Here is a 14,376-nt window from a genome sequence, read left to right as displayed (position 1 = left end):
TCGACAAAGTGTGCATGATGAGAAGCACAGTGGGCGGCGATCCATCATTACAGACAACCTGGTGGAACTTGTGAGGGAACGCATTATGGAGAATCGTTGTGTCACAACTATGGAACTCAGCAGTCATGTCCCGCAGATTTTCCGCTCCTTGTTGCACGAAATTGTCACGGAGCACCTGTTGTTCAGGAAATTGTGTGCCAGGTGGTTGCCGAAGCAACTGACACCAGAACACAAAGCGCTTGGAAACAGCATTGACATTTCTGCAGCGGTACCATGATGATGGCGACGAGTTTCTGGACTGGACCATCACAGGTGATGAAACATGGATCGCACACATTACCCCAGGAACCAAGCAGCAGTCAATGCATTGGAGTCACAGTGGATCCCCCTGTAAGATGAAATTCAAGCAGACGTCGGCGCGGAAAGTCATGTGCACAGTATTCTGGGACAGATGGGGCATTCTCCACGTTGAATTCCTGACCAGAGGTGAGACGGTGAATGCTGAGCGTTACTGTGAAACACTGCAGAAATTGCGACGGGCCATTCAGAACAAGCGGTGCAGGATGCTTAGTGCCGGCATTGTCTTCCTGCACGATAATGCTAGGCCGCACACGGCTCGACGGACAGCAAGTCTCCTGCAGGAATTCAGCTGGGAGGTGTTTAATCATCCACCCTACAGCCCGGAACTCGCTCCCAGTGATTTCCATCTTTTCCTACACCTCAAGAAATTCCTGTCCGGTGAGCGTCAGCATTTTGAGAATGACAGAGGGGCAGAGATGGTTGTCACACAGGGGTTCCAATCCCAGGCGGTAGACTTGTATGACACAGGTATTCAAAAGTTGGTCCCACGGTATGACAAATTTCTCAATTCCGGTGGCGATTATTTGAAAAATAGCTGAACATGTGCTGTATCTGTTGCAATAAATATTTCCATGAAATTGTTTTGTTTCTGTAAACAGCCCCAGGGAAACTTACTTTGTAGACGAGCCTCGTATTTCTTAATTTTAACTACAGGTCCCTTTCAGAGTAAGTATCCTCTTCCTCCATCTGCTCTGTGAAATTTCTGTAACTTCTAAATAGTCATAAGTATTACAATTCATTTAAACATGTAGATGCTCATCGTTTTTTCTGACAATGCTGCCAGGTACTGGTTATTGTTCACTTGCACTGAACACAAATCTATCACTGGTTGAGATGCTGGACAGCTAAGTACCTGCCGACCTGATGATATACTCCATAAAGCAACACATTTCAAGCTCTCTTGATGAGCTGCAACCAGAGTATCTCCTGGTACAGATACCTGACAAGCTCGTGACAGGAGATTCTGACTTCTACTGCCCTGAAATGTGTGAACAGGATTACATATAAGGCAAGAATCTACACCAGCAGTTACCTCTGGTAGTTGGCACACGATGTGTCGTGAAAGTGGATAACGAACGCTTGGACGTGTTGATATCAGCACATGACCAGAATTTTTATCATAGCATAGTGACACAAATGGTCCATCAAAGGGAAGCTGTGAACCCACATACTCTACATCACGATGTTCATATGCCCAACACGAGTTCAGCCTGCAAGCTAAAAACCCACCTCGTGCTAATGTTCTACCAGGACATGTTGGTACTGCAGCTAATGATGTAACTGGGGATGAATCCTCTGGTGAAGTTATCCTGCATATAGGTCCAGCTGTAGATCTTACATCATACTGGAGGACTGCTCCATTATTTGTGCCAATGAAAAACAAATTTGAATTATCAGCATCCCAACAACAACTCCACAACTGACTGTCTGTAGTATAACTCTGAACAACTGTATTGCTAGCTACGTTAAAAAGTTTAGCACATCGGTCCAGCGACACACTAAGCAACATGTCATTACGCAGTGGATGGAAAGCCAAGTCTCTAATTGCTCTCGGATGCAAGAAAACGAACTGTGTTGGCCGAAACTCCACAGCATCAATTTTCTTAATTCCATAACCAGAAAACAGGGTATTTGTTGAGCGTTGAGACACAATAAGAAGGTTCAGAAACTTGTCATATGCCAACACACGACAGCCACCTTCTCTGCAGATTTCAACACTACGATAAAGAGCCAAATTTTGATGTGATGACTCCTGTGACACGAAGCCACCTACTTGTGTAGACTGTCTTGTGCCACATCCCTGTGTTTCTTGTATCTCTGATAATTTCTGTCGCAATTTTATTAACTGCTGTTGATGCAGTTGCTGATTCAGTTTTGTTCTTGCCAATTCCAATTCTAATTGGTGTTTCTCTCTCTGGACCCCTTCCAGCTCCTCTCGTAACCTGTCTCTTTCTGCAGTATCAAGAACTTGCAATTTACGAGCATAATGTATACGGATCTCCTTCATGCTGGCTTTCTTATTGCACTGTGGACACCTTCTATGCCCTGCTGCACATCCTATCTGCAACCAACGCAAGATGCAGCTGTGACCAAAGAAATGTCCGCATCGCAATGATGCTAGGCGATGACTTCCGGAGTTGCACCATACATCCATGCATATTGGACATGTTCTTCCATCATCACCTTCATTCTCTTCATCAGAGTTTACTTGTTTCATGCCATGACCTGTGAAACGAATTTCATGTTTCATATATTTCATTTTATACATAAGCTTATATGGATACTCCTCATTTTGTGGGGCAGTTGTTAAAAAAAAAAGTTGTAGACAGTGAAATAACATTAATAAAACATAACAAAATAGTGAAGATTCCCTATGTGCTCAAAAACTGACATTAGTAGATGCGCAGAAGAGGTTGCATGGGTAAGCCAAATTTTCCCTTTTCCATTCCCATTCCCACTCACTCACCCACACAATAGTCTACTCCCTTCTCTCTGCCTCTCCTGATTGGCCAGCAAGCAATTCACACTGAAGTGAGTGCTAGTAATTGAAATAAGTCTAAATTAGTTGACCCCATTCAAATGAAATTACATACAATGAGGAGTACCTGTATATGATTCATATGACTTCAACATAATGCAGTTAGATGTACTTATATAATACTAGCAACACACAACCGGGATAGCACAGTTGGTATAGCAACGGGCTAGAGGCTGGACGACTGTGAGGTTGGAGTTGGAATCCTGTTAGGGACAAGAATTTTCACTTCTCCATGTCGCACAGACTGCTCTGGGGTCCACCTACCCTCCTATCCAGTGAGCACCAGGGACTATTTCCCCGGGGGTAAAGCGGCCGGGGCGTGAAGCTGACCACTCACCTCCAACTAGTGCTAAGGTCAAGAAAACATAGATCCATACATATGCCTTCATGGTGTAGGGCTTAACTGGTTAAGCACAGGGACAACTTTACCTTACCTTACCAGTAACACAGCAATTCTTTGTTACTTACACTACTATGCAATTTTTGCAAGATAAGTTGTAGGTACATATTGATTATTAGTCATCAACAAGGCTCATGCATCTGAAAAGCAACAAACGATATTTTAAATATATACAGGCACCTTCACCAAGTCTGATTTACAGAAATATCCAAGAAAGTAAATAAGCATGTTAAGCACATTACATAAATATATACCAAGCAAATCCAAAGTGAAAAGTTACATTATCAACATGAGTGGTTACCATAAAATATATAAAAAATATATGTATATGATATATACAGAGTGCAGCTGCAATGATGCCAGGCATATGTGGTTATGTTCTTCCAGCTGAGAGTAGTTCAGTAAGTAGTTCTATTACATTTGGGGAAAACATTATCAAAATCTAATTACTTGTACTACTAAATTAAACACATTAAACTGAGATAAACATTACAAGTAATACTAGCAAAAATTATTTATGGAGTTACACCAGAGATGTGTGTAGAAACATGTGTTCATTACTGTTATCTGATTTTAATCAGAAATGGAATGTGTAAAATTAGTAAATTCCCCAAACTCAATTTTCATGAAAATCCATTCAACACTTCTCGAGTTATGTGCGTGGGGACAGAGAGATATGGCAAAGTCAATAGGTGCATTTTTTGAACTTCTTGCTTCAAATGCTCAAAAAATTGGTTTAATTATCCCATTTTTCATTGCCTTTACATAATTATTCCTTCTACAACATAACTTAACAAGGACACATTAGGTGTGTATAATTTCCTAGTGCGGGAGCAGTGCATCACGAATTATTATTATTATTATTCTTCCAACAACTTACTTTTCAACTGGTGTTGAGATGTTGGAGGTGATGATTTCTCTTGCTGCATAGAACTTTGATCCAGTACTGCAGCATTAGGTGGAGATGTCATTGGCTGAGAAGCTGCAGATGCAATCTGCAACAGTTGATTGTTGAAATAGTTAGTGTTAAGTAAGTACGAGTACTTCCTACTGGTTATGTCTTGTAACTGACCATCTACACTTATCACAGTAAATCTTGCTACTTCATTACAAGACATATTTTGATTCATCAGCCATCTTCAATACCAAAAGCTGAAGTGTGTCTGCCAAAGAAGTTAAACAAATCCATTGTGATAAGTGTGAATGGTCAATTAGAAGAACCAACCTTGATAACACACCAATACCTCCTGCTGGTTTATTTACACATTAAAACTGTGATATCATTTTATAAGATATATCTTAATTACATCAGGAATATTATATTAATTTTTAGTAACATTTTCTTTTTTCACTAGCTCTACAGCCCTCTTAGACCCTTGCCTCTGATTTTCAGTTTCATGATCATTTTACGTAGGTCATACTGAAAGTCATGAGCAAGGTATTTAGTAAAGTAACATGCTTTATTATTGACAAACCAAATACACCACCTCAGTCTACAGACCTTTCTTTATTTTCCCACATAATCGCCACTGCTTTGTATACATTTCTCCCAGCGTTCTGGGAGTTTGAAAATTCCCCTTCTGTAAAATTCCATTCCAGCCATCCGAAGACACTGACGCACTGCTTTCTGAATTCAGCATGCTTATGGAAGTGTGTGCATGGGTGCGAGCAGTGTTCAAAGATGGGAACACCAGCATTGAAGATGAGCCTCAGAGCAGTCATCCTCGAACAGCCTCAAATGAACGCAACAAGGAAAGAGTGGACGAGATCATTCGAGATTACAAGCGTGTGACTGTGGACACAATAGCCCAAAAACTTGGAATAGGGCACAGTGCAGTACAGGAGATGATTGAAAGCTTGGGCTATAGGAAAGTTTGTGCTTGCTGGCTCCCGCAGTTATTGACCGAAGACCACAAAGGTCACATTCGAAGCAATTCCAAAGATGGGGTGGGAAGTTCTTTCACACCCCTCCTATAGCCCTGATCTGGCACCCTCTGACTACCATCTTTTCGGATTTGTGAAGGATCAGCTGTGTGGACAACGTTTGAGACAAGGGAGGCAATTCGGAAAGCAGTGCGTCAGTGTCTTCAGATGGCTGGAACGAAATTTTACAGAAGGGGAAGTTTCAAACTCCCAGAACGCTGGGAGAAATGTGTACAAAGAAGTGGAGATTATGTGGAAAAATAAAGAAAGGTCTGTAGATTGAGGTGGTGTATTTGGTTTTTCAATAATAAAGCATGTTACTTTACAAAAAATTGTTGCTCATGACTTTCAGTACAACCATCTTATAAATGGTAGCACTCCTTGGACAAGTGACTAGCTTGTCACAAGGCCTCTACCTAAACACAGGACAAGACAAACACAAAATAAATACATACACATACCAAACATCCATGCCTTGTGTGGGATTGGAACCCATGATCCCAGGTTACGAGCAAGCAAAGATGGTACATCCCTTAGACCGGTCAGCTACCATGACCGACTTAGTAATAATATATCAACTACTACAGTAAGAAAGATATATTGGAAATAATGACTGAATAACAGAAAGATTATGAATTTGCTAGAAATCTGGACAAATCTTTAAGAGAAAGCTAGGAAAATAACTAAACACAAAATGACATTTCAGACTGTGGTCTTCTGAATTATGACACCATGTAGCTGGTGATTACCAACACTTCAGGGGAGCCTGCCTGAAGGCAACAGGTTCTTCTGAAACCTGATTACACTGTGTCATAACCCAGAACATCACAATCAAAACCAAACAGTTTTCATATCCATCCAGGTTCCTCATTCCACTTTTACAGTGCGAGCAGCTGACTTTAGTGACCACCATACAGACCGCCTTCAGTCAAAAGGCCTCTGGTGAGACTGAACATCAAAACTATATATATCTCAACAAAAAAGAAAGTCCACTTTTTGAGACCAATGAAAAATGATGACCTTATGGTCCTAGGCATGTACTGTACGCAGCACGAATGACAAGGTGTATGGTGGGCAGACCTGCAGCACTACTGAGACAATGTATAATGACTGTGGTCATCATTTTTCATTGGTCTCAAAAAGTGGACTTTCTTTTTTGTTGAGATATACCGTATTTACGCGTGTATAGGCCGCGTGCGTGTATAGGCCACAGCACAATTTTCAGACAGAAATTATAGAAAAAATAATTTTCTTGGAATATTATTTCAGGAGTAGAAATTATTCCGAAATTTGGCAACATTCATTTTTTTTAAATGAAGTGTGATTTCGAATATAAGCCGCACCCCAGTTTTCCTCTTGAATTTTTGGCAAAAAATGTGCGGCCTATACATGCATAAATACAGTATATAGTTTTGATGTTCAGTCTCACCAGAGGCCTGTTGACTGAAGGCGGTCTGTATGGTGGTCACAATACATACAACTATACCATCCAGGCAAGTCAGATATGACATAGCATCCAATAAACTTCAAGGACACCACATTACTGGCAGGAATGACAGGCTACATGGAATGCGCTATTGAGGCAGCCAATGAGCTCCAGCTGCACCCCAGTAACTTCAACAGAGGTACAAAATTCCTTCCCAGCCATACATGGTACCAGACCACATACTTAAAAGAGCAGCTAAGCGAACTTAAAAAATATTGTATGGAAGACCCAATAACAGGCAACATTAATTCAAATGACTGATCAACTGTTCCCCATGTGGTCTTTGCTTGGACAGGACATCACTGATCTTCTAATTCTGCCCACTGTTCCCCGTGCAGTCTGGATTGAGTTAGACAAGAGCTTTGTGAACACGGATATGCATTGCAAACATAACATTCATCATATCAAACCCTTGATGATGGAAACACAGAGAGTCTGAAATATCCACAATGACTTAGCTGATTGCATGTAAAGACTACACTGTATTACAAGACTGTGTTTCAAACACCAGTCCACATGGTGGGAAGACTTCTCTCAAGGTAACACTCTCTCCACGATTAATTATATAAAACAAAAAAAAAACAAACTCCGTGATTTTAGTCCGCAAGCGAACTATACCAACCGAGCGACCGCTGCTTGTTGGTGAAGTTAGTGCCAACTTTTGCAGATAGAGGGTGTGGCATGGTCAGTTCAACAAATCCCCACAGCTGTTAATTTCGGTTTTCTAGACCGGAGCTGCTATTTCCTTGAAACAGCTCCTCAATTATCATCACGAGGCTGAGTGGACCCCGTTCCAGACCCACTACTTCTCCGAAAAAATGTGGTAGCACCGGGAATCGAACCTGGACCTCTGGATCTGTAGCCAGGAACGCTGACCACTAGACCAAAAAGGTGGTCTTAATTATATAAAATCAATTATAATTTAATATGAATTATACTTTTATAAGCAGAATGCTTTTAGGGAGTCATGGTAGCTCAGTCGGCACAGAGATTAGCTATGAGCTGGATGGCTTAGGTTCCATTCCCAGCAGGGGAAGATTTTTCTCTATACCACAGTGTCGAATGCCAGCTCTATGGCCCACCCAGCCTCTTATACAATGGGCATTAAGGGTTCTTTCCCCACCAACAAAGTGGCGAGGGCATGAAGCTCACCACTCACCTCCATCTAATGATGAGGTCAAGAATGGTTGAACTACACGTCCATGCCCATATATACATTCATGGCATAGTGCTTAATTAATTAATTAATTAAGCACAAGGACAACTTAAAAAAAAATTTTTTTTTTAGAAACACTACAATGAAAAGAAGTTAATATATGTAGGAAACAACTTCTGCAGGATAATGAGACTCATACGAACTTAACTACTTCCCTTCCCATAGTAATATTTTGGGTCTTCAGTTAGTAGAAGTATTTGTTACAGTAAAAATTTTTCCTTCCTTGTAGAGTAACTTCATTATTTTTCCAACATGTGGGGTGACTTTTCATGCCTCTAAATGTTCATCTTTTTATTTGTGCTTTCATTGAAACAAACCTGCACATTGGCACCCTGAACATCGAGTGATGCTTCCTGCCTTTGTATTGGTTGTGCTCCTTCGCCAGTAAGCACTGCATCATCTCCTTCTGGTTCTGTAACACACATAAACCAAAGTGTCAACTAATAAGTATTCATTACAGTTCACCAATCTACTAAAGAAATTATTAGTGATTTTCTATCTTTCATGGGAGCTTGTATCTAATTTCATTTATTTATTTATCTACATTCTTGTTTGATGACACCATGTTGTGGCAGGCTGATTCGACGACACTTCCATTCCCCAAACCTTCGTCAAACTAGTTCATCACAAAATGATATTATTACTAAAGCATAAAAAAAGGGCCAGGAATTAGTATTTTCATTAATGCATTAACACAGCATTTGATATGAACACACGATATTGTCAAACTGTAATATGATTAGTGTAATGGCTGGAAAGGATATAGAACCAAGTGATCATGGACTAATGTGAAGTATTATAGCAGCATTTACCTGGGTAGACTTGACGAACACCATAAAGAAAACTGTCAGATAATCAGTGTCCCAGCCAAGATTCTATCTGGGCACTTCCTAAACACAAATCTGAACCTGCTCATTAAGATATAGCAGATGATCAATTAAGTCAGTGCTGTGGGCTAGAGCAAGACTTCATGTCACTCAAAGCACAACACATACAAGAGGCACTTGACAGCAATAAAACTCTGTGATATTACATAATTTCAGGGTATCAAGAATAAATAAATAATTTCAACACCAACTTTTCAAAGAATTGATACGTACTTAATGGAAAGAGTGTAAGGGTATATGAGAAGCTAAAACCTATTTCAAAATTCTACAAACTTTAATCTTTAGATGAGATTTACAATTTGCGCTTTTATTTTTATATGTATTCTGAGAATGACCTGAAACACTGTAGAAAGGAACTGGAAACCTTGCAATATATTGCCATCACAGAGAATGGCCAATAATAAATATACATTAAGTCTTTAAAGGCAAAAGTTTACTTACATACTTTAAACCAGGTCCCTACCTTAAACAAAACATCTTCACTGATGGGTTAACAGAACTTTACACATAAAAAAAAAATAAATTTATTCTATTTCTATTCCGTCAACCTTCCCCAGAATCAATTTTTGACCAAAACGCCTGAAGAAAAAAAAAGATTTTAGTGAGTAAAGTAACGATTGTATCACATTAGTTTGCGTTTCTTTCAGCGGAGAGTACTCATGCAAAATTAAATTCCAGTTCCGACTGACATGTTTCGTTCATTAACAACCCTTTTAGTACTACTTAAATTTCGAATCCTAATTTATGGATTCTTAAATGACCAAGTACCCAGCTTATTCGCCGTGGTTATTAGCAACGACCATAAATATATTATTACCATATTCCTCAGTTGTATCGGAATCATAATTATGTTCAACAACGTCCATTTCAAACACATCCCTATATTCCATGCGCTAAAATGAACCTAGGTCCTTATTTTAAAGACATCCTAACTTGCAAACACTATCGGCCATTGTGGGAAGGTACCACAGACGCCACGGACGCCACAGACCGTCGTTTTAGCAGTTGAAAGATGTCACTGTCGTTCTACCGTCCGAGAAATCAATGTTTATGAACTCATGGATCAGTAACAATCGTCAATTGTAAACTTTCCTCGCCGAAGAAATATCTTCTTTGGAGATCCGAGATTCTCACGTCGGCGGTCTTCCAACCTGAAGTTGAAGACAGCAAGTTTTTCCGAAACATTAAACTATGTACCAAGCAACACGCGTCACATCACAGAAGACAGGAATCTTAAAAGATTCTCTTATTTTTCTTGGTAGCAGTGATAAGTGCATACCGAAATGAAAGGTGTTATTTTCGCTGCTTATCGAGATGCCACCACAGAATTCTTGCTACATATGTGTAAAAGTGTATGGTTTAAACATTAATTACTGATCGTAGTTGACAAGAATGCCTTATTCATTCAAACATTTTAATATGTATTGTGATCATTCTGTTATCCCACAAAAGAAATGAGAACGTACAGTTGCCATGTATGAATTAAGGTTACCTCTGGCACACGGACGAAAGTGAAAGAGAAAAGAGTCACTTGCGTGCCATGAAGAGAAACTATATTCTTGCATTTACATAGATATAATAGTTTGGAAGAATTTTACAACACTGTGTAGATTTCATAGATCGAAACGGTCGAAACCGTGGCACAATCCAGTATCCAGTAGTACACCTCTGCGTTCCACTAGTCTTTTGAGTCATATGGTACAAAATGGCGTTATGCAATTTCGGTAGCTGGATTTGTGACCACATGTGATACATTTCAAATAGGTAAGATGTATGCATTTTTTGTAATTTTGTTTTAACAACATACCTTGGACTGCATGATACGTGCAGTATGGCACTCTTTGTGCTACTGTTGTTTTTATTCATGATTCCTAAATGATAAAGCCTGTAATTTTATCAGTTGGCTCAATGAAGTGTCGTGAACACTTGATGTGACGTGATAAAACGAGATAAATAACCCAATGAATTGGTTCCAATTTATGAATCTCAAAGTGGGAGGGGATCGAGTTAACCATGCGGAAATAATGGTTTGTGCGTAGCAGTTCATTATGATTATTTGTTGATGAAATGAGCCACACCCTTTCAGGAATATCGTACTGCACCGATATAAACCTCAGTATAACCACGAGTGTTAAATACATTTCTCCTTGTAGGCATGTTGTAATTTCTAGAAGCATAATACAAAATAATTATTTGAGCGAATGTCATTTATATTGCGTACATTACAAATGTAATTCATAGAGTTTGTATTATTGTACCAGTTCACAAGAATGATGATAAACCTGTCCGTAGTAATTATCGGGGGATATCACTGCTATCATCTTCATACAAAATTTTATCAAAATTTCTTCTTTCAAGGTTAAGGTCATACATAGATGAAAATATTGGGGATTGTCAGTGTAGGTTTTGACATAAAAGATCAGCTACTGATCAGATCAGGTACTGGAGAAAAAATGGGAGTACAGTGAGACAGTACATCAGCTATTCATAGACTTCAAGATTTAAATGTGTTTAAAGAAAACATATGGTAAAGTCTGTAGGTAAATATATGTCTGATAATATCCCTATCCAGGATGGTCTAAAACAAGGAGATGCTTTATCATCACTCCTTTTCAACTTTACTTTAGAATATGCCATTGGGAAGGTCCAGGGAAACCAGGTGGGACTGAAATTAAATGGAACACGTCAGCTGTTGGTTTATGCTGATGATGTGACTCTACTGGGTGATAATATAGATACCGTAAAGAAGAACACACAAACATTAATTGACGATAGTAAGGAAGTTGGTCTAGAAGTAAACACAGAGAAAACTAAGTATATGTTGCTGTCTCATCGCCAGAATGCAAGGTAAAATCATAACATAAAGATAGGTAACAGATGTTTTGAAAATGTGGCACAGTTCAGATATTTGGGAATGACGATAAAAAATCAAACCTGATTCAGGAGGAAGTTAAAAGGAGATTGAACTCAGGTAATGCTTGGTACCATCCAGTCCACAACCTTTTGCCATTTTGTCTGCTGTCCAGAAACATACTTACTCATGGAGCTGAGCCCTTCTGGAGGAGCTGCCAATTCTGCAACTACGTGTAAACATAAGAAGCGGCACACACACAGGGAGACTACACAGAATAACACCTATACAGTACTAGAAACAAGAAGAAGCCGCTGCAGCACTATAGACATAGGGCGAGTAACCCTGACAATTTGAATTTTAAAATTTAGAGAAAAAAAAAATTTAAAGGAGCTAAAATTAGAACTGAAGATTTTATAAGTGCTAATTCAGAGAAATCAAAATTGACGTGTGTAAATAACAAAGATATCAGTAAAGTAGATTTTGGTAGTAACAACGAAAAGAACAATCAGGAAGACCTATGTTCTTAAATTTTAAATGTTATTTTAAGTGCAGTGTAACAGATACGTGTGTATACACCGTTTGGGGCCGAAACATGTAGTGTATAAAGGAAACAAAACGAAAGACCTATAATATATAGTTTGCACTTAGGACGGACTTATATCATATATCATACAGAGGGCAACAGGATGCTTCAGTATAATATTGTACACAAACTTTAATTGACACAAGTATGGAGGTTGGTGTAGAAGTAAACACAGAGAAAACTAAGTATATGTTGCTGTCTCGCCACCAAAATGCAGGGCAAAATCATGACATAAAGACAGGAAACAGATGTTTTGAAAATATGGCACAGTTCAGATATTTGTGGACAATGATAACAGATCGAAACTTGATTCAGGAGGAAATTTAAGAGGACATTGAACTCGGGTAATGCTTGCTACCATTCAGTCCAGAACCTTTTGTCTTCTCATCTGCTGTCCAAAAACATAAAAATTAGACTATACAAAACTATAATTTTGCCTGTGGTTCTGTATGGGTGTGAAACTTGGTCACTGACATTAAGGGAGGAACACAGACTGAGGGTGTTTGAGAACAGGGTGTCAAGGAGAATATTTGGACCAAAGAGAGATGAAGTGACAGGAGGTTGGAGAAAACTGCATAATGAGGAGCTTCATAACTTCTACTCTTCAAGTAGATGATCTACTACTACTAGAATGATCAAATCAAGGAGGATGAGATGGGCAGGGTATGTAGCACGAATGGGGGTAACGAGGAATGCATAGGGAAAGCCAGATGGAAAGAGGCCAGTGGGAAGACCAAGGCATGGGTGGGTGGACAATATTAAAATGGATCTCAGAGAGAATGGGATGGTATGGATTTGATTGATCTGGCTCAGGATATGGACCAGTGGTGGGCTCTTGTGAAGATGGTAATAAACCTTTGGGTTCCATGAAATGCTGGGAAGTTCTTAAGTAGCTTGCACACTTGGCGGCTTCTCAAGAAGGGCCCAGCTCCATGAGTGAGTTACAGAAATTTTACATATTCTGTTCCTAGCAGGTGGAGCCACTCTGTTAATTTTGCCAGGAAGTGTAGGATATATCACTGACACATACATAGAAGGATTAATCTCTAGCATATGGAGACATTGGCCAGCATTGACCTGTTTTGACTGTTAGGCTTTATTTTTTCTCAAGTAATGCAGATCTAATAGTAAATTTTGAGTTACAGTTTTTAAAATGAACTTCTAATGTTGACTTTTATGGGGGCATCATAAAAGTCACTTGGTTTCATGAAGAATTGACCCAGGTTGTGATATCTTAGGTAAGCTATAGCCTCACAATCACGTAAGATGTGTGTGTCTGATTCATCTTCTTGTGGGCACCTTTCACAAATTGGGTCATCTGTCAGTCCCAGTTTGAAAAGGTGCCCTTTTAGGTGGCAGTGTCCAGTAAGTAATCCTACCGCCCATCTGAGTTGATCTCTGTTTAATTTTAACAGGTCCCTCGTTCTTTTGGCAGAGGGTCCTGATGTAAATCCATTTGTCTGTTTACTGTCTGCGCAAGCTAGAATTTCCGCAAAGTGCAGTTTCACTGACAAAAGGAACAACTCATTTCAGATTTTGGCAGTTTACTCACCAGATTTTGGCTGTTAGTAACCTGTCTGAAGAATCTTTTAAAAGAATAGGTGAGTGTAATGTTCAGAACTATGTTTATACTATTATTTTGTATTAATGAGTGACAAATCTATTGTTTTGCATGTTGTTGATATCATTTTCACAATTTGTTCTTACTAGTTCACTACAGAACCTTTCCTGTCATATGATCTGCTTTCTTTACATCAAAGTGCCAAAACAATTGTGTGCTAATGTTGTTAACATGTTGGATATGTTGATGATGAGTTAATGGTGGAGAGCTGCATCTTGTATCTCAAATGTGTCTGGGCTTAGTGTCAGTCTGTTATATATGTGAATTGTTGCTTGACGTATGTCTTGCTCTTGGTAATATGATAATATTTTTGTGTTTTCATTATTTAGGTCTATGGTATTTGGTTATATGACTTTATTTAAAATTATTATGTTTAGATATTATGTATACTTAGCTTTCTGACAAGCTGAATATTTTATTCTTTTATTTCAAGGCAAATGGAATTGGGATAGCTCAGTTGGTGTAGCAGTGGGCTACAGGTTTGACAGCCAGGGTTCAATTTCTGGT

At 39.2% G+C, this 14,376-nt stretch overlaps 2 protein-coding genes across 4 annotated transcripts in view; one reads left to right on the top strand and one right to left on the bottom strand.

Annotated features, from left to right (window-relative positions):
• Positions 1–770: 770 nt before the first annotated feature.
• Positions 771–10,321, bottom strand: LOC111873924 (E3 ubiquitin-protein ligase RFWD3). Of its 2 annotated transcripts, XM_023869023.2 has the most exons (4): positions 9,629–10,321; positions 8,242–8,336; positions 4,180–4,294; positions 771–2,586 (listed from the first exon to the last, which is right to left on the bottom strand). In XM_023869023.2, exons 1-4 carry the CDS (start codon positions 9,699–9,701, stop codon positions 1,097–1,099), a joined length of 1,773 nt encoding a protein of 590 aa, XP_023724791.1. In that variant the 5' UTR covers positions 9,702–10,321; the 3' UTR covers positions 771–1,096. The 2 variants fall into 2 exon arrangements, with proteins under 2 accessions (XP_023724791.1, XP_023724792.1); XM_023869024.2 differs by lacking the exons at positions 4,180–4,294; positions 8,242–8,336; positions 9,629–10,321 and adding an exon at positions 3,368–3,431.
• Positions 10,322–10,485: 164 nt separating this feature from the next.
• The window catches only part of LOC111873922 (ubiquitin carboxyl-terminal hydrolase 47), a 67,008-nt gene continuing 63,117 nt past the window's right edge, over positions 10,486–14,376 (top strand). The window contains exons 1-2 of one of the 2 annotated variants that reach the window (XM_023869017.2): positions 10,486–10,575; positions 13,782–13,849. The gene's annotated coding sequence lies outside the window, so the exon portion shown is untranslated. The remainder of the gene's footprint in view (positions 10,576–13,781; positions 13,850–14,376) is intronic. The other variant, XM_023869019.2, reaches the window with a different exon arrangement.

This window comes from Cryptotermes secundus, unplaced genomic scaffold, assembly GCF_002891405.2.
Source record: "Cryptotermes secundus unplaced genomic scaffold, Csec_1.0 scaffold639, whole genome shotgun sequence".
NCBI classification, from domain to species: domain Eukaryota; kingdom Metazoa; phylum Arthropoda; class Insecta; order Blattodea; family Kalotermitidae; genus Cryptotermes; species Cryptotermes secundus.
Note: the sequence above shows the minus strand (reverse complement) of the source record. Positions and strands in the feature narration are given on the sequence as shown.